This window comes from Amphimedon queenslandica, unplaced genomic scaffold (assembly GCF_000090795.2).
Source record: "Amphimedon queenslandica unplaced genomic scaffold, v1.1 AMPQUscaffold_13287, whole genome shotgun sequence".
Lineage (NCBI taxonomy): Eukaryota > Metazoa > Porifera > Demospongiae > Haplosclerida > Niphatidae > Amphimedon > Amphimedon queenslandica.
The window spans coordinates 117,260-140,147 of record NW_003546477.1 but is presented as its reverse complement, the minus strand read 5'-3'; the positions used below and the strand labels follow the sequence as shown (position 1 = coordinate 140,147).

Below are 22,888 nucleotides of genomic sequence, written 5' to 3'. Positions count from 1 at the left end.
CAATGATAAATGACATCAAATACCTTGTTCACAATACTTCCATTGTACCAGAAATACTGTATAATGGAATGGTGAAATGTAAAAATAGAACATGTAAATTTTGAACAAGGTTTAAGAGAGCAAGTGTATGGTTAGTTGGTTCAGTTTGTTCATTCATAGTTTCATAGTAAATTGATATCAGTAAAATTAAATATTAAAAAACTGTAATAAACGTATAATGATTCCATCATAAAAATCAATAACTAGATTTAATAATTATATAGTGAGTGAAAACCAATTAAAAATTATAATAAATCAAACAAAAATGTCATCTTCCTCCTCCTCCTCCTTCTGCTGCTGTGAGACACTGTTCATTAGGTAGTAGTGTCCTTGCAATCTCATCAACTCCTCGTGAGTTCCCTGCTCCACAACACTTCCCTCATGAAGGACAGCAATAGAATCAGCTTCATATATCGTAGACAGTCGGTGAGCTATGATAATGGTAGTACGACCTCGTCTTGCTTTATCAAGAGCTTCTTGAACCACTTTCTCATTTTCAGAGTCAAGAGCTGACGTTGCTTCGTCTAGGAGGAGGATTTTAGGGTCTCTAATTAAAGCACGGGCAATGGCTACTCGCTGCTTCTCTCCGCCACTTAGTTGAGTGCCTCTACTACCAACCATAGTCTGGTAACCCTATAATAATCAATTCTTAATATGTGATGCATCAAATTAGAAAAACTATAGTAGTTTGATAGTCTCTCTTAATGGACACTCTCTATAGCGTACACCTCCATTTAACGGACAGCACCTAGTGTACTAATTACATTCCTTACTGTATAAATTAACCTCCACATAAAGGACACCTCTGTATAACAGAGACACTTTCAGTGTCCATTATATAGAGGCTAGTCTGTATACATGTACATGTACCACATAATTCATTAAACTCACATGAGGCAGTGACATAATGAACTCGTGAATATTAGCAACTTTAGCCACTTCTATGACTTCCTCTTCAGTAATGTCATTTCTAAATAAAGCCCCATAACGAATGTTATCAGAAATAGACATGTCAAATAAAACTGGGTCCTGAGGTACTAGACTCATCTGTCTCCGGAGAGATGAGATCTCAAAAATATTGATATTGATATTGTTGAATTCTATTGTTCCCGAATCAGGATCAGGATCATAGAATCTCTCGGCAAGTGACAGTATGGTGCTCTTTCCTGATCCGCTTGGTCCTACTATGCCGAGAGTCTTTCCTGGTTTAACGGTGAGACTCAGGCCTGGTAGTACCACCACACCAGGACGAGACGAGTAAGAGAAATGAATGTCGTCTAATGCAAGCTTAGCATAATCTTCTTGAAACTACAATATTAAAATAATAATCAAATCAATATTGGATTTTTAATGAATTTTTAAAATTGCTCCAAAATCAGGTCAATGTCCTTGTACAGTGACATTGGCCATATTTTGCCAAAAATGAAAAGAGAGAATTTTGCATTTTAATAATTTTTTTCTGATGCATATATGTGTACTTATGTTGTGTAGAAAGTTTGAGCTGATTCCAATCAAAATTGGATTTTTTAATGAATTTTTTAAGTTGCTAAAATCTGTGCCTTAATACTACCATGTATAAATCAGCTAGGCAACAATGCTAATGATGTACATGTATACATACTTTTGTGGCGATATCCACTCCTTGATTAGGCATGTTAATGGAGGGTTTTTCCTCCAGCAGTGCTAGTATTCTTGAAGCTGCTATTTGTGCTGACTGGGTATCAGGCAGGGAGCGAATGAGCTCCTTAAACAACCAGCCAGCATATAGCATTGCACCAATAGCTCTGGAGGAGAAAGAAATAATTTCAGTCTATACTTTTAATTAGGTGCACTGATGTTATTGTTTTTAATATAGTGAGAAATTGGCTCTATTTTAAAAGTCTCTAAAAATTCATTCAAATTAGTACTAAAAGTGGGTTTGGAGTACATGTATACGTATTTTAAAGTTAACTCTCCCTCTCTCTTTTACTTAAATATGTCACTAATGTCAGCATAATAGACAGTGTCAGGAGAAGTGTAAGCATAAGCTCCAATGATCATTCCTCCTGAGAGTACAAAAGTAGCACAAGATTGAGCCAGGGAAAATAATAAAGACTGGATAATGGCACCTTGAATATCATAACTGAGAGAGAGAGAAAAAAACAGCAAATATATTATAAATGTATACATCACATGCTCATTAATTTAGACTGAGGAACATTTCAGGGCCATTTTTTGAAAAAAATCATGGGCTATAGCCTTGGGTATTTTTCAGATTTTGGCTCATTTTTTAAAATGGCCGTAACTCGAAAAATTGAAGTCGGAATCAGCTCAAACTTTCTACGTAGCATAAGGACATCAATACGTATCAGAAAATGTAATAAAAATGGGGGGTGATTTTGGAGCCATTTTTTGGAAAAAATCATGGGCTATAGCCTTGGGTATTTTTCAGATTTTGGCTCATTTTTTAAAATGGCCGTAACTTGAAAAATTGAAGTCGGAATCAGCTCAAAATTTCTATATAGCATAAGGACATCAATATATATCAGAAAATGTAATAAAAATTGGGGGTGATTTCGGAGCCATTTTTTTTCGAAAAAACCATGGGCTATAGCCTTGCATAATTTTTCTGAAAATTTGCTAATTAAAAAAATCCAAATATTCTTTCTTTCTTTCTCGGTCTCTTACTGATATGCTGGTTTAAGCTGGTCCTTGTACTTCTGTAACAATCTCTTCTCAATACCAAGTGATATTATTGTATAAACATTATCAATAGCTTCAATGGCAGTCTTCAGACTCCTCCCCTGATGCTCCAGACTCTTCAACACAAACAGGTTAGTGAGCGTCAGCTGTAGAAATCCGACTAAAATAAATATTACTAACGTTGTTAATGACGCTAGCCCCATAGGCCATGAAAAGGTAAATATGATGATGTAATTAGTTATAAGATTGATAATACCACGGACAGTAATACCTAATGAAAAACCAGTGGCCTGTAGAGAGAGAGAGAGAGGGAGAAAGGAGAGGTTCATTTGTCAATATTTATTTACAATTGTTTGTTTTCAAACCATAATATTACTCAAGGGACTTTGTGTCAACAAAAATGACAAACATTTGCAACAATAGTGAGAAAGTATTATGTAACTCTAACACTCCCTCTCACACCCACCACCTCAATCACTCCTTTAAATGTACATTCCATTTAGTTACATGTAGTTACCATGAACACAGCAATAATTAACAGTTCAAACAAACAAAATTTAGCTCCATGTACTATTGTTACTAAATTTTTTTTATTAAAATGGACCTTTTAGATACTAAAACACAAACCAGTACTTTTATTAAAATTTTGAGAAAGACAGTACATTATTAATCTTACTTGATTAACTTCAGTGGTGTCAATCGCTAGTCGTCCTGTTAATATACTCACTGAGTTCTGTGGTTCATCAAAGAAGGACATGTCTTGCTTCATAATCGTCTCAAATGACTTCTGCCTTAATCTAGTGGTGAGTCTATCAGCAGCAATACACAGTGAATAGGTCTAATAAATGATAATAATAGTAATAATAATAATAATAATAATAATGTCGTTATATTATTAAAAAGTGCTGCTTACAGCTACAAAGTTAATGATAAGTCCAACAAACCCAACCACAGCATAAAGGATTGAATATAGTCGAGCTTGTTTAATGACCTCATCTCTATCTATGTTACTGAATATCTAAAAAAAGATCAAAAAATGAATAAAGTACAGAAAGATATACACCATCAGTTACACCTACATGTGTACATGTACATGTAATTATACTAAATCAAAATTTAAAATGAATTGTAGTCACCTCTACTGCTTCACTGAAGAGAACATAAAGAGCTGACAAGAGGACACCAAAGAGAGCGAAACCAGCCAGTCCGGTTAACAAAAGCCACCAATCCGGTTTACTTAGTTGGAGCATCTTTCTCCATGGAGCTTTTGTAATGACGTTCTCTTTTTCAGCTGCTTCTCTCTCGGCAGCAATAGCCTGGAATATAGGAGAAGGAAATAATTAATAAATGTAGTACACAGTAATAGTACTAGTATAAAAGGATGTATTAAATGTACATGTACATGTACATACACTGTATAATCATATACTAATTATTATCATTATTATTGTTATTATTATTATTATTATTCTTTTATTTATTTTTAATTGTCAAATGTAAAACAAATGAAGCACAAAGCATCAGAAGAATCCATAATAATGATAACAACAACAACAATAATAAATAAATTAAACATCTTCACAGCTCACCTCTTCCCGATCAAGTTCAAAGATATTATGAGGTGAGAATTTCGGAGTCTTTGGAGTAGGCGGTGGGATACTCATATCACTCATAACCCGCATCAAAGCATAATCCGTTGGTTTTCTGGTAAAGGTTCTTCCTTGTTGGGCCATCTGTTTCGCCGAAGGAGCACGAGATCTTCTAATAGTAGTGGGAGGGGCTTGAGAGAGAGTTGAGAATGTTTGCGGTACATGTGCGTGTAGTGTTACTCCTGCCCCTCCTCCTCCTACCCCGCCCCCTGTCGACGGGATCTGCTGTCGATTGAAGGAAACTCTCTTCTTCACAGACTGACGGTAAAAGTTGGCGAATTCTGTTTCGTTAGCTAAAAAAATTAAGAAATAATAAATTATTAGTATTAATGTCAGTATAATATATGCAAGTATACTGAGATAAACAAAGATATACAAGAATATACTATGCACGGTACATGTATTAATAGAGCCATACCTTTCTTTCCAAGAGTTTGTTTCTGTACCAGTTTATAATAAAGACCTTTTCTCTCCATAAGGCGAGAGTGAGACCCCATTTCAACAATCTTTCCTTTCTCCATAGCCACTATGACATCAGCCGACTGTATTGTGGATAATCGGTGAGCAATGATTACTGTAGTACGACCAATCCTAGCTCGGTCAAGAGCAGCTTGCACCTCCTTCTCATTCTCAGAGTCAAGAGCTGACGTTGCTTCATCAAGGAGGAGTATTTTAGGGTTTCTAATTAAAGCCCGAGCTATGGCTACTCGCTGTTTTTCTCCACCACTCAATTGAGCTCCTCCATCGCCGACTAAAGTGTTGAAACCTTCTGGTAAGTTGCTGATGAATTCGTATGCATTTGCAGCTCTTGCTGCTTCTTCGATTTGCATGGGCGTGGCTCCAGCTTTCCCGTAGCTGATGTTTTCACCTATTGACACGTTGAAGAGGAGTGGCTCCTGTGAAACCACACCCACCTGTCTCCTTAACCAGCCAATACTCAAGTCCTTTATATCAACGTCATCAATAGTGACCTAATGATTTAATAGAATTATGATTATCAATAAAGTGGCTAATATACTCATTACATTAATATGTGCACATGCATGCATGGCTGACAAATTTTGGAGCAATTTTTAAAATTCGTAAAAATACAATTTTGATCGGAATAAGCTCAAACTTTCTACACAACATAAGAACATGTATATGCATCAGAAAATATTATTAAAATGGAAAATTCTCTACTTTTCATTTTTAGCGAAATTTGGCCAACGCCCCTGTACTATAGTACAGGGACTTTGACCCAATTTTGGAGCAGATTCAAAAATTCACAAAAAATTCAATTTTGATTGGAATCAGCTCAAACTTTCTAGGCAACATAAAAACATGTATATGCATCAGAAAATATTATAAATCCTCTCCTATCACATGTATCTATACCTTTCCCCCAGTATGCATGTAGAGTCTCTGCATCACGTGCAGTAGAGTGCTCTTGCCACACCCACTAGGACCAACCAGCCCTATGGTTTGACCAGCTTTTATGTGAAGGTCAATTCCGTTAAGAATTGAGACCCCAGGCCTTGAAGGGTAACTGAACGTAACGTTGGTCATCTTTACGTTGCCTTGGACATTTTTTAGACAGAATTCACCTTTTGATTTGGCTTGATTCGGTAACTGAGATAAAAAATATTTAGGAGAGAGAGAGAGAGCGAGCGAGAGAGAGAGGAGAGAAAGAGAGAGAGAGAGAGAGAGAGAGAGAGAGGGAGGGAGGGAGGGAGAGAGAGAGAAAGCTAATTATACCCAAGACTATACAAACAATAAGTTTACTTGATCAATGGTGGGATACAGTCCCTTAGCAGCTGCCACTGCGTCCATCACTGATATAAACAAAGGAAGAGCATTGCTAATGTTAAAACTAATGCCAGCAATCTCGAGGATAACCTAAAATAGAGAGAGAGGGGGAGAGAAAGGAAGAGAGAGAGAGAGGGAGAGGGGGAGGGAAAGGAAGAGAGAGATAATAAGGAGAAGGGAGTAGAGGAAGGAAGTTTAAATAAGGATTATATTGTCCCTATAAAGAAGAATGTGCTTATTTCCTTACAGTAACAATAGTTCCTCCAGTAATGTCACAATCAACCAGTATCTCTACCCCATACCTTGAATAGAAAAATAATAAACATCCCATACAAGTTCATAATTATTATTATTAAAGTATAAACTATAGGAACGACATTAAATCATCTTTACACAATGTACATGTACAGGCATAGCAGTACATGTACAGTACCGCTCAGCTATAACTTCACTTATCGTGTACATGACAGCTAGTAGTGCAGCTTCTCTATACACTCTGGAGATCACACATATAAAAGTAAAGTTATAGCTGAGCGGTACTGTAGATAATGTTATTGGAGTATTATTAATATATGATATTCAATGTACATGTATGTGTACATGTATTAAAAATGTTTTTTATTATTTTTAAGAAGATATAACAAATAAAATAAATAATAACAAACGAATGATAATAGTAATGATAATAATAATAATACAATGAGTGTATTTTTGATGACAATTACACAACAAAAAATAAATGAATATTCCAATTATAAGAAAAGCAGTTACATGTACATCAGCTACAGCTCTTACACCATGTAAAAGTATTTTATTCACTAATCAAATTATCCTCAACCAAATTTTTGAAATTTTAAAAATGCACGAACATGATGCAGCCTTGTAGTAATGCAATGATATTGATATTTGTACACAGAAATTATAGAAAATTAATTATTTCCCAAGAAAAGGCAACTATGTAAGGATCATACAGGAACAATGTAGTTCATCAATATAAACACAATGTGGAACATTATCTATTGATAAAGCTTATACAGTACAAAATCATATCACTGTTCATCAATGATGCGTAAACATGTGTATATCACATCATAATATCATATTACCTGCATCATACATGTACAGTATAATGTAGTGACCAGTGTGTGTGTGTGTGTGTGTGTGTGTGTGTGTGTGTGTGTGTGTGTGTGTGTGTGTGTGTCTGGAGGTGAGTATCAGTAATGTAATACCTGAGTCCCTTGATATCTGCCCTCAGCTTCACCTCAAGCAGATATCTCAGTCCTCAGGTATTACATTACTTATACCCACACCTTGAAATACACTCGACTACTAAATGCATATATGTACATGTACATGAAATTGTATATTAATTACTCATTAACATACCAGATTCCTAAAGCATAGAATGCAAAGAAGATCATGCCATAGAAGCCAGATATAAAAGCAACAGTCATCTGCTTCTTGTAAGATTCTACTTTAGCTTTCTTTAGCAGTGAAGTGTACCTTTGATTGAAAGAGTTATTTACACAAAATACTATTACAAAGATACTATTAACTTTACAAATATATAATTGCATACAAATAGACTATTGACAAATATAAATGTACTATTAATGTTACAAATATAATATCACGTGCATATATAGGGTGGAGGTATTTTAATTAGGATTATGTGATTGCTGAAGAGTAACTTATTTCAAAATTGGAGCTTATTAGTTTAAAATGTACCTGTACAAGGAATCAACATACCTCTCTGTTTCTTTCTTCTCTCCCCCAAATGCCATCACTGTCCTAATGGCTGTCAGGACTTCTTCAGCTACACTACCAGCCTGAGCTAAAGCAGTTTGTTCTTTACTGGAGACGTATATGGACACCTAAAATTAAGAGGAGAGAAAGAGAGATTCAGTTACATTATCATCATCATCATTATAAACAAAAATAAGAACACATGTAACAGGTTAAAATAGGTTTAGAAAATTATTATTATTATTGTTATTATTGTTATTATTATAATACAGTCCTTGTTACCTTTCCAACTGCAAAGGTGACAATCACGAGAAGTGGTAGGAATATTGAGATGGCGAGGGCTAGTCTGTAGTTGAGGGCAAGAGCTATGACGAAGCCAAATATGAGGGCAGTGGCTTCTTGTATGAAACTGCCGAAATTCTGACCAATACCATCCTCAAACTTATTAACATCACTATGAAGAGAGAGGGGGGAGAGAGAGGGGAGAGAGAGGAGAGAGAGAGAGAGAGAGGGGGGGGAGAGAGAGAGGAAGAGAAGAATTAGAAGAGTAATAAAGAGACTATGAGTCAGACAGGAAAGGTGACCACACTTTTGAAAACCATATCACACACATAACACGAAATGCAATTAATGCAACATACATCAACAGATCAAACCCAGTCACAACAAGAATTAACACAGCAACATGTACCATGAACACAATCATGCATGTACATGTACATGCACGTACACACAATTACATATTTGCCAATTTGCCACAAGGCCTCTTACTCTGCTAATCTTGAGGGAAGCTCTGAAGGAGGATGGAGGTCATAATGTCCAACCTCTTGATTCAAAACAGCACTGAGAAAAGCAGTCCTTAGCCTCCTAGTCTGATTTAGGGCGGCAATACTCCACAGTATATTGGAAAGGAGAGAAGCAGCAAATAGTCCAGCACCAATTGCAATCCCATAATAAGCTAAAGTAGTGACCCTGCTCCTTAGCAGCTGGGCTGGGTCATTTGAATTTACATAGTCCGGATAGAGGTCTGCTAAATTACAGAAGTATGTTGTGTTTGGCGGGATGGGCTCAGGAGGAGAGATGATGGTGTATCCGTTGAATTCGTTGATGACGGAACCAAGGACTAGGAATGTGAATGGGAGGGATGAGCCAGCAAGTATGGCCATTATAAGACCGACTATAATGTAGAGGAGATCTAAACGTGAAGCAAAACGAAACTAGAGAGAGAGAGGGGGGGAGAGAGAGAGAGAGAGAGAGAGAGAGAGAGAGGGGGACAAGGTGAGAGAGAGAGAGAGGAAGAAGAGAAGGATGAGAGAGAGAGTAAGATAGAGACCTCAGATAATGAGGTCGTGTCAACTTTAAAGATAATGAGTATTTCTAAACCAAATACTATAAACACTATAAACAGAAGTACCTAAACTGCTACATGTATATCTATACTTGAGTATTACATGTACAATACACGTGTATTGCATGTACATGTATGCACACACAGCAATGAATCAGTAGAATTGACATCATTTGCAAGTACCAGTAATGAAGTCAGAAGGCCACAGTGCATCAATAAATTAATTTAAACTCTTTCTTGCAAGTTGTTGCTACAAATAACATTTACTTACATAAATTTACTTAGTTCTATGATAATCATGAAATAAAAAGTGTCACAGAATAATTATCACAATAACAAGGGAAACACGGAGACAAGTTTGGAGATGATAATTTTTAGTATTGCAAAAAAATTAACAGACTTTCGACAAACTTTAGCTTATAACAGTTTATCTTAGAAGAACACTTTATTTGGGCAATAATTCCAAGCAGAATTACTTGGAAAGTTATAAAGGAGTAATCACTGTACGGGTTACAGCACATGGGCCTTAAATGGGTGGCTAAACTTCGGCAAAATTTCCATCTCAAAATAAAATTGGAAATTACCAAAGTCACTAAAGCAGAGTATAAACTGATCATCGCATCATTAATTTCAAGGATCGTTAAATGTGATTGACTAATATAACGCGACACATTCTTTACATGTACTTTTGTACATTGCACAACTATCATCTATTAAACACAAAAGATTTTAATACAAGGCCAACTCAATGCAGGCCTTGTTGACAAGCAGTGAAAAACACGTTACTACAAACTCATATTAATTACCTGTAATTTACATGTAGCGGGTAATTTTCACATTAACTTACTAAATTCCAAGGTGAGACTTTCTTATGGTTAAGGTCATCGTGACCAGAACCAGAGCCATCGCCAACTATAACTGTAAGTGGCTGCTCTTCGTTCTTTGGCTCAGAGCCTCTTGGCTCTTTGTCCTGGGCATTTGCAAAACTTGCAGCAGGTGTGTTTCCATTTTCACGACCATCTCTTGGTAAAGTGCTGGATGGATTACTATTAAAAAATATACAACAAAGTTAAAATTATTTGGTTGCAAGTAGACTGTCTTTAGACGAGAAAAGAGCGAGGAACAAGGCAGAGAAAGAATGCTTTTAGCTCTTGCTCTTCGCCCACCCACCTTTCATCCGACTCCTCTATTATAGCGTCGTATGAAGGAGCAACAGACGTAGACATTGCTTGATATTGCTGGGCCAGAGGGAGCTAATCTTTGTTTTCTTCTCTCCCCTGCTTAAGAGTGACTGTGGAATGTCAACAGGCTGCAAGGAGAGGATAGAAAGGAAGAGGAGTGGAGTGCCCATTCCTGACATTTTTGTCAATAACACCACGTGACGGAGTGTGAACGGATAATTTCCCAACACCACGCCCACAACAAATCACCACGTGTTTTCCGTACATTTCCGGACATAAATGAGTCACAGGTCACGCCCATTATAGTAGGCGTGGCCTGATACGCGTAGGAGTATTCACATTTTGACTTGAGCTTCTCCCAGTTGTTGATCATCATACATGTAGGCACTTATAAATGTTGTAGAGGGGCTATGGCGAATATTTTCTGCTGGAGAAACCTAAGACAGGGCCGCTGCTTAGTTCTCCTCTTTGGCTACGCATTGGGGATCGTCTTAGGATGCGCTATCACTCTCACTTTCGACTTTCGACACGTTGAGCCAGCCAGTGCTGTCAACGTCAAAAGAGAGCTAATACCACTGGTTAGTGAGAGAATCCCTAGTATTTATCCTTACACACACCTCATGTAAAGTTTGGAGGAGAGGGAGAGAGTGAGAGAGGTGAGCTCTGGGGTATTTTGGAAAGTGGGGGAGATGGAGGCCAATTGTGTAAACTGTCTTTTTGTACATGTATAACGTGACAGAGGTGGTCGTTTTTTGCTTTCAATTTGAAAATCAAAATGATGTAAGGGCCCGACTTAACACTTCTGGTGTACCTTTAGCCGTTGAATACCAGCCATCAATGGAAGTCTTATTCATGTACATGTATGTGTACGTATTTGTGTATATATGATTTAAATTCGACGTTCGACGTATGTATTATAATAAGGTTATTACAAAGCGCCTTGTGCGTGACCATATGACTGTACAATATTTATAGTATCGCCTTTTCTAATCTAATTTTTTCGTTTTACGAAACTAAATTGGTTCTAATTGATGACAGCTATAAATTAGTGTTACCTATCCTTTGTGATAAATGTGATAAGATGTATGTATATGTACATGTACATGTACACATACAGTTGTTTATTTACATGTACATGTACTGGTATACATGTAGTTGGTAGAATCACTCTGATAATGAGTGGTTGGTTTTGGATCACTGCTCCTAATTAATGATCATTACTGTAACGAGTTTCTGCTAACAATAAAGATGACTTGTTGGAATTTTCGGTGATTCTGTGGTTCCATGAAGAAATAACCAACCTAAAATCCACCATTTTCTTTAATCTCGATGACACAAGGCACAAGAATGAATTATCAATGAATATAGGATTAAACAAAATTTGCCAAACAATACCTTCTGCCAATGATGGCATGCAGTTATATAGCTGCTCCCCTTAGGCCAGTAGGCAGGATAGTGTGGTACATGTACATGTACATGTACAAATGCAGCTGCACTGTATCAGTAATCTATAGTAGCCTAGACACCAACAGGTGACATCACAATAATCCTTAATTGAAATATGAATTGGCACTATGACTAAGCTGCTAATAGTAGCAGTGGGTAGCAGCCTTGACTCACATGTATTGTTGAATAGTTGCTTTGTCTTGTTCTTGAAAATACATGTACATGTACAAAGAGCATGTACAAAGAGCTAATGTTTCAATTATCTTCCTTTTAATTCTATGATGTCTATAAATCGTTAATTTCATCAAAAACTTAATCACAACAGGAGCTGTGCATGTATAGTCATGTGCTAAGCATGTGATGTGTTGATTTCCTAGAATTCCTTAAATATTCATTACCTACATGTACATGTTACTTACTATTACATGTACTATTATTACATGTACATGTACATGTATACAGTAGTTTCCTCAGTTTACTTATTGTGTGATTGTGTGATTGGGTGTAGTTCATGTACTGTATATTGTGTTGGTGAATGGTGACATGTGTTTGGTGTGTTCTTGACATTCAACTCGTGTTTATGTTTATGGTTTTAGCTATAGTCCCCGCTACAGTTTCACTTCTCTCCTTCTCTTTTATTTGTTCTCTCTCTCTCTCTCTCTCTCTCTCCCTCTCTCTCCCTCCCTCTCTCTCTCTCCCTCTCTCTCTCTCTCTCTCCCTCTCTCTCTCTCTCTCTCCCTCTCTCTCTCTCTCTCTTTCCTTCTCTAGTCTAATGATGAAGTAATAGACTCCACTCATTCCCCTTCTCATCATCGCCTCAGAGCTGAAGCTCCCCACGTCCCAGCCTCTCACGGGATCCATTCGATCAGCGAACACCACCTAAAGAATCTACTCTACGTTGGAGTCCTCCCCACAGACGATATAAAACTAAGCATAGACTCCATCTCCCACACCTGGGGACAGACTGTATCAAAACTTGCGATATTTCTCCCAAAGGATACCCAAGTCGAATCCGGTTCCGATAATACTCAAATATTGAAGGTTTTGGAACCATCCGGGGACGCCCTTGGGCCTCCAATGTGGCCGAGCGTTCTCAACGTTATCGAATACATTTATGATAATCACCGCTCGCAGTACAAATGGTTCCTGCTAAGTTCTGAGAGAGTCTACGTTAATATCTACGCTTTGCATGAGATCTCTGATAACGCTGGCCCTCGTGACATTGTGTACACTGGCCACATGTCGCTGGAGGCTGGAGAAACTCCGTCGCATTATTGCAAGAGTGACGCTGGGGTCTTGCTCAGTCAGGAAGGATTGGTAAAGCTGGGTAGCAAATTGAAGGATTGTGCTAAGATGAATAGTGATCCGTCATGGGATTCGTGGCTAGGGAAGTGTATCAACCAGACGCTGGGTTTATCCTGTTTTAAAATATTTTCAAAAGTAAGAGAAAGAAAGGAAGGAAGTTTGTGGTTCTACACTTATACACGTACATTTAGTGATAGTAAAAACTAGTACAGCATGTGTTGTACATGTACATGTACTTGTGTATTTTAGGTAGTTTAAGCTACATGTAAAATTGTATTTGTACATGTACTGTGTAATGTTCACGCTGTTTTGAAACAGGATAAATGTACATGTATGTTTCGGTATTTTCATTTTGATGGCGTGTGCGTGTGTGTGTGTGTGTTATTATCAGCCATCTGTACTAGCTTAACTGTTTTGACTACCTTGTACATGTACATGTGCATCTAATGTATGTTAGTCATGTACTTGTACATGTACAGTGCATGTCATCTTAGTTCCAAATTTTGTTTAATTGTCCCTTTTCTTCCTTTTTCTCCCTCCAGCACTTTGTTGTCGACAAGTTAAGAACCTCTAGGTCGCCGGACGAGCTTTGGAAACCGAACTCAATTTTCTCAAAGGCTCTTTCAATCTTTCCCGTAGTCAGCTCCGAGCACATGTACACGTTACATTACTACTACTCGTCCATAGAACTGAAGCGCTCGATGGATCGAGTGTCGTACTTTAACAGTCTAATGAGCGACACATGCCAAGAGCTGCCTCAAAATATCCTACAGACTGACGTGGTCCAAAGCGACTGCTCGGCCGTCATTCCGGATGAGAAAGAGGAGGAGCCTGAGAAAGCTAATAGTGAGATTAAGCAGAGAGTTCCTCTCCGACGCTTCAAACCCGCAAACAAGTTTCAGTACCAGCACTGGAGGTATTTCGATCCATTTTATCTCTACACGGACGATACCCTAGAGCCTTATGTATCAGTCAAGGCGTTCAAGTATTATTCTCTGGAGCTGAAGAGAGCCATTCAAGAGGCAGTTCATGTTGTGAATAAGAGGCATCATCCAGTACGCGTGAAATTTAAGCGTCTTCATAATGGGTATGTACGACACGACCCTCTACAAGGCAACGAGTATATTATCGATGCCACATTCATGGAGAGAAGACGAGGGAGACGGATGTTTAACGAAAGAGTGAGAATACTGAGACCCCTGGCTTCTAATTTCATATTGCAGTCCTCGAAAAACGATAAAGACGAGAAAGTTCACATCGTGGTACCTATTTCTGACGTTACTCATCGCTGCTTTGAGTTCCTTGGGATGTTTGCTAATGTCTCGTTAGCTACAAAAGAAGCAACTCACCTTGTTTTGGTTGTCTTCGGCGACAAAGACCTCATAGAGATAGAGGAGAAAGTCGACATGTATAAAAAGACCTATGCCGAAGCCGAAATTAGCATTGTGAAAGGTGTGGGGACTTTTTCACGTGCAAAGGCTCTTGATCAAGGCATGAAATCACTTGAGAGTGGAGATTTGACTTTCTTCTGTGACGTCGACATGACGATCGAGCGACCATTCTTGGATCGCTGCCGCCGGAACACCGTCGAAGGCCGAATGGTGTATTACCCAGAAGTTTTCAAACTTTATAATCCGAAATTCGTACCAGTCAACAATAGAAAAATATCCCGTAAGCAGGGCCATTGGGTCAACTATGGATACGGAATGCTCTGTATTTACAAGTCGGATTATGACGCCATTGGAGGTCTGAACACAGAGATGCTTGGATGGGGAGGCGAAGACGTTGATTTCTTTGAAAAAGTTCTAAAAAGCAAATTAGAAGTGTTGCAGAGTCCAGACACAGGGCTTATACATCGATGGCATCCTAATGTGTGTGCTCAGGATACTACGAATAAGTACAATCGAGAGTCTTGTATCAAGTCGAGAGCAGAAGCTTTAGGGGATAAGACTGAGCTTGCTAGGTATATTTATGACATTATGGAGAAGCATCCTGAGTTGACTTAGCATCTTTTAGCATTGGTCTTTTTAATTTTAACTTTATTTCTTTCCTTGCCTGCACTCCCCCCTCTCTCTCTCTCTCTCTCTCTCTCTCTCTCTCTCTCTCTCTCTCTCTCTCTCTCTCTCTCTCTCTCTCTCTCTCTCTCTCTCTCTCTCTCTCTCTCTCTCTCTCTCTCTCTCTCTCTCTCTCTCTCTCTCTCCCTCTTTCAATTAACAAAATCTTAATTATTAATGTCTGTCTGCCTACGTAACAGCTGTCACTGAACAAAAGCTATACTAATTCAATAGCCAGTGTTCATATTAAGTTTCGTGAGTGCATCTGTGTGTGCTTGAACATGTTGTACAAGTCTTAATTGCATATAGGAGAGTTACCACTGGCCATGAATATCATTAATCCTACTCCAGAGTGAGAGGAGTGAGAAAAGTACAGTGCACGTGTTCATGTAGACCTTGATTATATTACTATATATTACTATTGTTTATAAGGATTGTTTTAAATTGATATAAGACACCAGTGATAAAGCCATGTCATGTGTACACTGGCAGATATCCCTTGTTTGATAGTGCCTATCTGTAACTGATTACAACTCTCAGTTATAGTATAGGGTACTATTCTCAAACACTTTCTCTTTCATACATGTGCATGCCAGTTTTATCATTAATGGTATTATCATTATTTTGAAAATGAAGAAATTGAATGCCTTTCCCCTTATATTTATTGCGTTGATGATTATGTCAACAGTGTGGTCACATGTATAAAATGTACTTTAATGATATCACAATTATTATTATTATTCTTTATTTACTTTTTCAATTCCTCCTTCCTACTCTCTCTCTCTCTCTCTTTGTCTCTCTCTGTCTCTCTCTGTCTCTCTCTCTCCCCCCTCTCTCCCTCTCTTTCCCTCTCTCTCTCTCTCTCTGTCTCTCTCTCTCCTCTCTCCTTCTCTCTTTACAGGAAAACAATGATCACGTACCTCAATTATTGCATAGAAACCATTTCCCCAGACTATCAACACCCCATGACGACTCCATCAAATATAATTACCAAACTCTTCATCGCACGTCTGTATTTGTTTCCATTATACCATCGAACCTTACTCATCTCGAAAACGTCTTCTCTATATACAACACGTGGGCGAGCACGGTCACCAACATGGCTGTTTTCCTTTCTAATAATACTAATAATTCACAGCTGTATACCGACCGTAGCTTTGTGACGGAGCTAAGGCCAGAGACCTACTATCCAAGTTTAAACGAAATCGTCCACGTCCTTCATCATCTTTATGAGAACTATGCAAGGAATTATGAATATTTTCTCATTATTTCTGATAACGCCTACGTTAATATGTACTCATTCGAAGATGTCATACACAAGTTAGCTCAAGAAAACGAGGAGCTTATCTATGCTGGGTTCTCAAAGAGTTTCGGTCTCCACGAGTTTTGTGGGGCTGATTCCGGTGTCCTTATTAGCGTTCAAACGTTGAGTAAAGTCATTGAGAATATTAATAATTGTATTGGCTGGAGCAAGAGATATTATTGGGATGTTATGCTTGGGCAGTGCCTTAGGAAAACACTGGGAATAAAGTGTTTGAATATTAGTCGGGTAAGGAATGTGGGGAGAGAGAGAGGGAGGGAGAAAGAGAGAGGGGAGAGAGAGAGAGAGGGAGAGATGGGGGAGAGAGAGAGAGGGAGAGAGTATAATGTTATTGATTTTGGAATGAGTAAGATAAGATAATAAAGTGAACATGTTTGTGTTAAGTATCGTAGTATTTGTTTCATGTCAATATCTATCGAGTGTAAATTTTTAAGCCAAAGGCGTGGTACATGTACATGTATTTAGAATTTCGCTGTAGGACTGTACAAGCGTATAATATACATGTACATGTAGTACCATACGTTTAATTCAATTCATCAAGCATGTGTAATAATTTTCTTTACATGTACATGTACATGTACAGATGTATGAATCATGAGACCATTTATGCAGATGTGTGTGTATTGCAATTCCTTATAAATGTACATGTGCATGTACAGACCTTGCTCCTAGCCATAACGCAACCGATCACTGGAAGACAAGACATCCTGGTACAGTCTAACAATAAACTTAAGCTACAAAAGGATGTAATGTGTACATGTACTGTACATGTATGTTGTAAGAGTAGTCGTAGTATTCTTGTAATGTGTGGCAAATAGTCTCATTCTTCTGCCAATTCCCCCAAAAATTTTAATGTAATAACTTCTTTGATGTTGTGTACTGGCGTGAATTGAGCCTTTATTATTATTATTATTATTATTATTATTATTATTATTATTATTATTAGTATATATTTTTACACTCTTTCTTTCCCTTCTTTTTTCTCTAGTATTTTTTAAACGATGATCAGCATCAATCTTTATCCCCAGCCGTCTTATGGTCTTCTAATAACTCAATCTATTCCTCTGCCTTCTCAGTATCGCCAGTCACCACTTATGACCACATGAACTTGCTCCATTACTATTACAACTCCCTACAGATGAAGAGATACCTCGCTAAAGCAGAATCACTTCGTAAGATAGTGCATTACACGTGCGAAGAGCTCTCTCATTTTGCTTTCGATCATCAAACCGTCACTAAAGACTGTGAGAATATAGCTCGGGATATCTCGAAACCTTTGTATGAGAGATACCGTAAGAAACAGACTCAGAAATGGCGCCGTTACGACATGATGCCTTCGTGGGATTATTTCGACGCCGAGAATATATACGCTGGTCATAAAACCGAGCCTTCTGTTCAAATATCGGACGACAGGGTCGCTTCCACGGACATTGAGATGGTGACTTCGGTAGCAGAAACTGTTGTACAAGAGAAATATCAACTACCTGATCTAAAACTCACCGCCGTAATAAACGGCTACATGAGACAGAACGTCTTAAAAGGGAGCGAGTACATACTTGACGCTCAATTTGGTAACTCTAAATTAATTGTTAACGATCGGGTCAGATTGTTGCAGCCATTTTTACCAAACGTAACCGCACAAGTTGATAAAGATGATTTGAGTGAGGTCGTGAATGTCATTGTACCGATATCTAATTCAAACGGGAAATGTATCAAATTTATTCAAACTTATCTCAAGAAATCCCTCAAAAACTCGATACACCTTATTCTAATTGTTTACAAGAAGACGGACTTTGAGAAGATGAGGGAGAAAGTGAATAAAATCACGACCAAATACAAGAGAGCGTCCATCACTGTCGTGAAAGGCAAAGGACGTTTCTCGCGTGCTAAAGCTCTCCACCAAGGCATATCAACCCTCAAACGCTCTGATCTAGCCTTCTTCTGTGACGTTGACTTAAATATAGAGTCCCATTTCTACGATCGTTGTCGGAGAAACACAATACAGGGTTCCCAAGTTTACTTACCTTCCGTCGTCAAGCTTTATAACCCAAAGCTTTACACCAAAGTTCACCACTCGTCGAATCTACCACTAAACAGGCAAACGGGACATTGGGGCAGCTATAACTACGGAATGCTCTGTATTTATAAATCCGACTATCTCTACGTCGGGGGGCTCAATATTAGAATGAGGGGGTGGGGCGGGGAAGATTTAGACTTTTTACAACGTTTAAAAAGCAAAGGTCTAGTCCTGTTTAGGGCACCTGATAAAGGTCTCATTCATCATTGGCATGAAAGGGATTGCTCTACTAGGAGTGTTCGAAGACATATGAAGTCGCACTGTGAATCAAATAAAATTGAAGCTCTAGGCGATAGAAGAACATTAGCCAGATATATATTTAATTTAACTGAGACTAAACCTTCGTTGTTACTATGACGTTTATGAATCATTTCGAATAATTATTATTATATCGTTATATTAATTATTATTATTATTTTAATGTGATAAAAATTGAATTTACAAAAAAATAATTAAAAAGCCTTAAAAAGGTAATTATTTTTCTTTGGGCGTGGTTCTAAATCAGGCCATTTCTAATTATACGGAAAAAGTAAAATTAAACAGTAACTTATACTTATTTTGAGTATTTTTTCATTAATGTACCATCTCGCCTCGACGCCTCCTCCTCTTTCTTTCTGAATAGCTCTGAGTCCAACAAACTACAACAATCATTCTACGTATATAACGAACCAGCTTCTATTCCACCTCCTTCTCTTAAGCCCGGTCGTTGCTAGCGACTGTCAACCAAGACGCTATGTTCGGCCGACTCTTTCGTGGTAGACTCATCTTCCTATTATTTGGGATTGGGATTGGTGCTTTCCTCGGTTCTTCCATCACCTACACGCTATCTGCAGCTTGCAATGAGTTGAGGCCATACCATAAAAGAGACATGTTTGGAACTGAAACTAGAATTATTGATGTAAGGAGCTTGTGTGCCCAAACTGTGTGTGTGTTGTGTATTGGATTTTTTGAGGGTATCAAGTTAGTGTTATTACTACTTTTGCCAAGGAAAATGTTAAACTGGATTCTCTTTTTGAGTAGTGTTTAACATTCCTAATTAATGGGGATTCATTTTTAAACTTGTACTGTACAGGATCTGCAATATGTAGTGTTTTATTAGGGTCAGGCCCTGCGTGACTATAGTATTTTATTTTGATGTAATGTCAACTCAAAATTGTATTAGGAAGGACATAATAAACTGTATATATATATGTATGATCTCTCTCCCTCTCTCTCTCTCCCCCTCTCTCTCTCTCTCTCTCTCTCTCTCTCTCTCTCCCCCCCCTCTCTCTCTTTCTCAGATGAAAGATATATTGAATAAAACAGAAAAGCGGCAAGACTTCCCTGCCCACCCCTCAGCCCTCCCTTCCTCTGGCTCCTCCTCCTCCTTTCCCTCCTCTACTATTGAGAACTCACTAACAATAGCCCTCCTACCATCAGAAGACAGCACACCTGATTCAATCAGCGCGGCTGCAAACACTTGGGGTCGAATTGTCTCCCAGCTGGTAATATTCGTTGACGATAGTACCGAGACTTTATCAGTTCCGCCTGGCGTGATGGTAAACCGCCAGTTTAAATTACCGAAATTGAATAATCATCCAACCACGCTTGAGATGCTACAGATATTACGCTATCTTCACGAGAGCGTCTACAATGCCTCAGAGTGGTTCTTACTCGCTTCCGATAAGGTTTACATAAACTATTACTCGTTTCAGAACTTTCTAGACTCTCTACCTCCCGAGGCTTCTTACGTTGGGGCTTCTTCGCTCGAAATATCGGACGCTTTTACGTATTGTTCGAAAAAAGGAGGCGTGCTACTAAGCAAGAAAGCTTTAAAGAAGTTAATAACGTCATATGAAGAGTGCATTAAGTGGGCTCCAGCAATCTACTCGTGGGACAAGGGCCTTGGAAAATGTTATGCTGAAGTTATGACAGGTGGCTGCCATCCAGGACTAGAGACAGTAAGTATAGCAGTACTATTGCTCTATTGCTGTAGTAATAGTTGTAATAATGATGATTAGGATTGTATCAGTAGTATTTTAAGAGTCTACAGTATCCTTCCTAGAATTGGCACTGTACATGTAGTTTTTCTACTCTAGTATCAGACAATGTTTAGAGATACAAATCTTGTCCTAATGTGTTTCTGTAACTCAATATTATATTATAATAATTTAGTGATGAAGTTGGGTTTAATTAGAACCTTTTAAATTGCCTAAGATAGGAACAGACTAAATGTGCCTATTCTCATTCTCACTACCAGTGTAAATGTATAAATTAACACCAAGCAATTCTATTGCTTCCAGTCTGTTTTATAACTTTGATATTGTAAGCAGTGTTCTACCTAGAATAGAACAAGTTTCTATTCTAGGCAACAGTGTTGCTTGAAGATCAAAGTAGGCACAGATTCCCTGCTATAGCATTGTCTGGTGTATGGTGGCCTTAAAGTGGATCTTGCTCTACTTGACCATGACATAAATGTTTTCTTTTGTACAAAGTTATATTTGTTTCTATCTTCATATTTCCTGTTCTGGCATTGTTTCATTGTTGTAGTGAGGTTAACCACAGGATTAACATAACCTGCATGGTGTCGTTGCTCAATATGGGGAAGTCTTTTTTTGTTCTTGTTCTTATTGTAATGTAATCATGAAAATGGGATTAATCCATCTCCAGTTGTTGAACTGAAGTGCAATCACATCATACATATACATGTACTATCTTAATACATTATCTTAATACTTACCTGTCCTTAATACATGTACAGTGTAGCCTCTTTATTAAGGACACCATTGGGCCCACACTACCTGTCCTTAATACATGTACAGTGTAGCCTCTTTATTAAGGACACCATTGGGCCCACACTACCTGTCCTTAATACAGAGGTGTCCTCATTTTAGAGGTACTTTTGTATAGGCTTGTACCAATTGGGACATTACAAAATGTCCTCATTATAAAGGTGTCCTCATTATAAAGGTGTCTTCATTATAAAAGTGTCCTCATTATAAAAGTGTCCTCATTATAAAAGTGTCCTCATTATAAAAGTGTCCTCATTATAAAAGTGTCCTCATTATAAAAGTGTCCTCATTATAAAGGTGTCCTCATTATAAAGGTGTCCTCATTATAAAAGTGTCCTTATTATAAAAGTGTCCTCATTATAAAAGTGTCCTCATTATAAAGTGTACTAATCTTGAACAACAGATACATGTACGGTGCATGTATATTTTTATAATTTCATTATTTTTTGTGTTGCTATAACATAGTCTTTGTAATTCTATTAAGCACTCATCATTGGATGCTGTGAAAATGTATCTCCATATACATGTACATATTACTGTACACACACACACACACACAGCAATGGATACTATGAACTCCTAATATGCAGTACATGTGCCATAAATTTTGTGGTTCACATTTTTGGCTTAAATTACATGTACTATTAAGTTTTGTTATGTATAACAATTGGATTTTATTAACATACCAATGTACTGTTACATGTAGAATTACCAGTGTTAAGAGAAACTCCTACTGGTGTTGTAACACAACTCCTCTCTCATATTTGTTTGGTGTAGATCAAATGAAGTTCATGCAATTACTATACTGTTACATGCTTTCATCTAGCAGTTCTATGTACACATGTTGATGGGGTCCTAATTATTGTTAAGACTAGCAAGTGCTTTGCTCCATTTCTATATTAAATTCTCTGGATTACTGGCATTGTATTGATGTCCTTTGATGTCCTTATGTTGTTGCATGGGCTGAAACTTATTATTCAGTTTTTGAGCTACGGCCATTTTAAGAAATTGGCCTAAATCTGAAAAATACCCAAGGCTATAGCCCATGGTTTTTTCCAAAAATGGCTCCGAAATCACCCCCAATTTTTATTACATTTTCTGATACATATTGATGTATTTATGCTGTGTAGAAAGTTTGAGTTGATTCTGACTTTAATTTTTTGAGTTACGGCCATTTTAAAAAATGAGCTAAAATCTAAAAAATACCCAAGGCTATAGCCCATGGTTTTTTTCCAAAAAATGGCTCTGAAATCACCCCCAATTTTTATTACATTTTCTGATACATATTGATGTACTTATGCTATCTAGAAAGTTTGAGCTGATTCCGACTTCAAATTTTTGAGTTACGGCCATTTAAAAAAATGAGGTAAAATCTAAAAAATACCCAAGGCTATAGCCCATGGTTTTTTCCAAAAAATGGCTCCGAAATCACCCCCAATTTTTATTACATTTTCTGATACATATTGATGTACTTATGCTAC

The 22,888-nt window shown here is 37.7% G+C and overlaps 5 protein-coding genes across 5 annotated transcripts in view; 4 read left to right on the top strand and 1 right to left on the bottom strand.

Moving 5' to 3' along the window:
* The window catches only part of LOC109583692 (uncharacterized), a gene marked incomplete at its 5' end in the record, with an annotated part of 11,657 nt that extends 11,582 nt beyond the window's left edge, over positions 1-75 (top strand). Inside the window, one exon of the mRNA XM_019999125.1 lies at positions 52-75. Coding sequence (XP_019854684.1) covers positions 52-75 — 24 coding nt within the window. The remainder of the gene's footprint in view (positions 1-51) is intronic.
* Positions 76-139: 64 nt separating this feature from the next.
* LOC100634696 (multidrug resistance protein 1-like) lies at positions 140-10,608 on the bottom strand. The gene is made up of 19 exons (XM_019999126.1): positions 10,423-10,608; positions 10,100-10,298; positions 8,676-9,121; positions 8,187-8,358; positions 7,908-8,032; positions 7,545-7,661; positions 6,406-6,460; positions 6,135-6,248; positions 5,748-5,981; positions 4,789-5,341; positions 4,311-4,663; positions 3,858-4,037; positions 3,635-3,739; positions 3,398-3,559; positions 2,707-3,011; positions 2,009-2,161; positions 1,661-1,823; positions 931-1,347; positions 140-672 (listed from the first exon to the last, which is right to left on the bottom strand). Exons 1-19 carry the CDS (start codon positions 10,476-10,478, stop codon positions 295-297), a joined length of 4,287 nt encoding a protein of 1,428 aa, XP_019854685.1. The 5' UTR covers positions 10,479-10,608; the 3' UTR covers positions 140-294.
* Positions 10,609-10,760: 152 nt separating this feature from the next.
* On the top strand, positions 10,761-15,284 carry LOC100634573 (chondroitin sulfate synthase 1-like). The gene is made up of 3 exons (XM_003388140.2): positions 10,761-11,011; positions 12,648-13,319; positions 13,727-15,284. Exons 1-3 carry the CDS (start codon positions 10,844-10,846, stop codon positions 15,188-15,190), a joined length of 2,304 nt encoding a protein of 767 aa, XP_003388188.1. The 5' UTR covers positions 10,761-10,843; the 3' UTR covers positions 15,191-15,284.
* An 827-nt stretch (positions 15,285-16,111) lies between these two features.
* On the top strand, positions 16,112-19,058 carry LOC105313531 (chondroitin sulfate synthase 1-like). Its single transcript, XM_011407032.2, has 2 exons — positions 16,112-16,787; positions 17,548-19,058. The coding sequence occupies exons 1-2, from the start codon at positions 16,338-16,340 to the stop codon at positions 18,991-18,993; spliced, it is 1,896 nt and encodes a 631-aa protein (XP_011405334.1). The 5' UTR covers positions 16,112-16,337; the 3' UTR covers positions 18,994-19,058.
* Positions 19,059-19,163: 105 nt separating this feature from the next.
* Positions 19,164-22,888, top strand: part of LOC105313530 (chondroitin sulfate synthase 1-like) — a 5,997-nt gene continuing 2,272 nt past the window's right edge. Inside the window, exons 1-2 of the mRNA XM_011407031.2 lie at positions 19,164-19,534; positions 19,917-20,576. Of these exons, the coding sequence (XP_011405333.2) occupies positions 19,370-19,534; positions 19,917-20,576 (825 nt within the window). The 5' untranslated portion in view covers positions 19,164-19,369. The remainder of the gene's footprint in view (positions 19,535-19,916; positions 20,577-22,888) is intronic.

Excerpts from the sequence above, each read along its gene's own strand:
- LOC100634696 (XM_019999126.1), bottom strand. The coding sequence starts at position 10,478 with ATGTCTACGTCTGTTGCTCCTTCATACGACGCTATAATAGAGGAGTCG. Across the intron at positions 4,664-4,788 it reads ACAAACTCTTGGAAAGAAAG|CTAACGAAACAGAATTCGCC; the intron begins GTATGGCTCTAT and ends TAATTTTTTTAG. Across the intron at positions 673-930 it reads TCATTATGTCACTGCCTCAT|GGTTACCAGACTATGGTTGG; the intron begins GTGAGTTTAATG and ends TGATTATTATAG.
- LOC100634573 (XM_003388140.2), top strand. The coding sequence starts at position 10,844 with ATGGCGAATATTTTCTGCTGGAGAAACCTAAGACAGGGCCGCTGCTTA. Across the intron at positions 11,012-12,647 it reads AAAGAGAGCTAATACCACTG|TCTAATGATGAAGTAATAGA; the intron begins GTTAGTGAGAGA and ends TTCCTTCTCTAG. Across the intron at positions 13,320-13,726 it reads GTTTTAAAATATTTTCAAAA|CACTTTGTTGTCGACAAGTT; the intron begins GTAAGAGAAAGA and ends TTCTCCCTCCAG.
- LOC105313531 (XM_011407032.2), top strand. The coding sequence starts at position 16,338 with ATGGCTGTTTTCCTTTCTAATAATACTAATAATTCACAGCTGTATACC. Across the intron at positions 16,788-17,547 it reads AGTGTTTGAATATTAGTCGG|TATTTTTTAAACGATGATCA; the intron begins GTAAGGAATGTG and ends TTTTTTCTCTAG.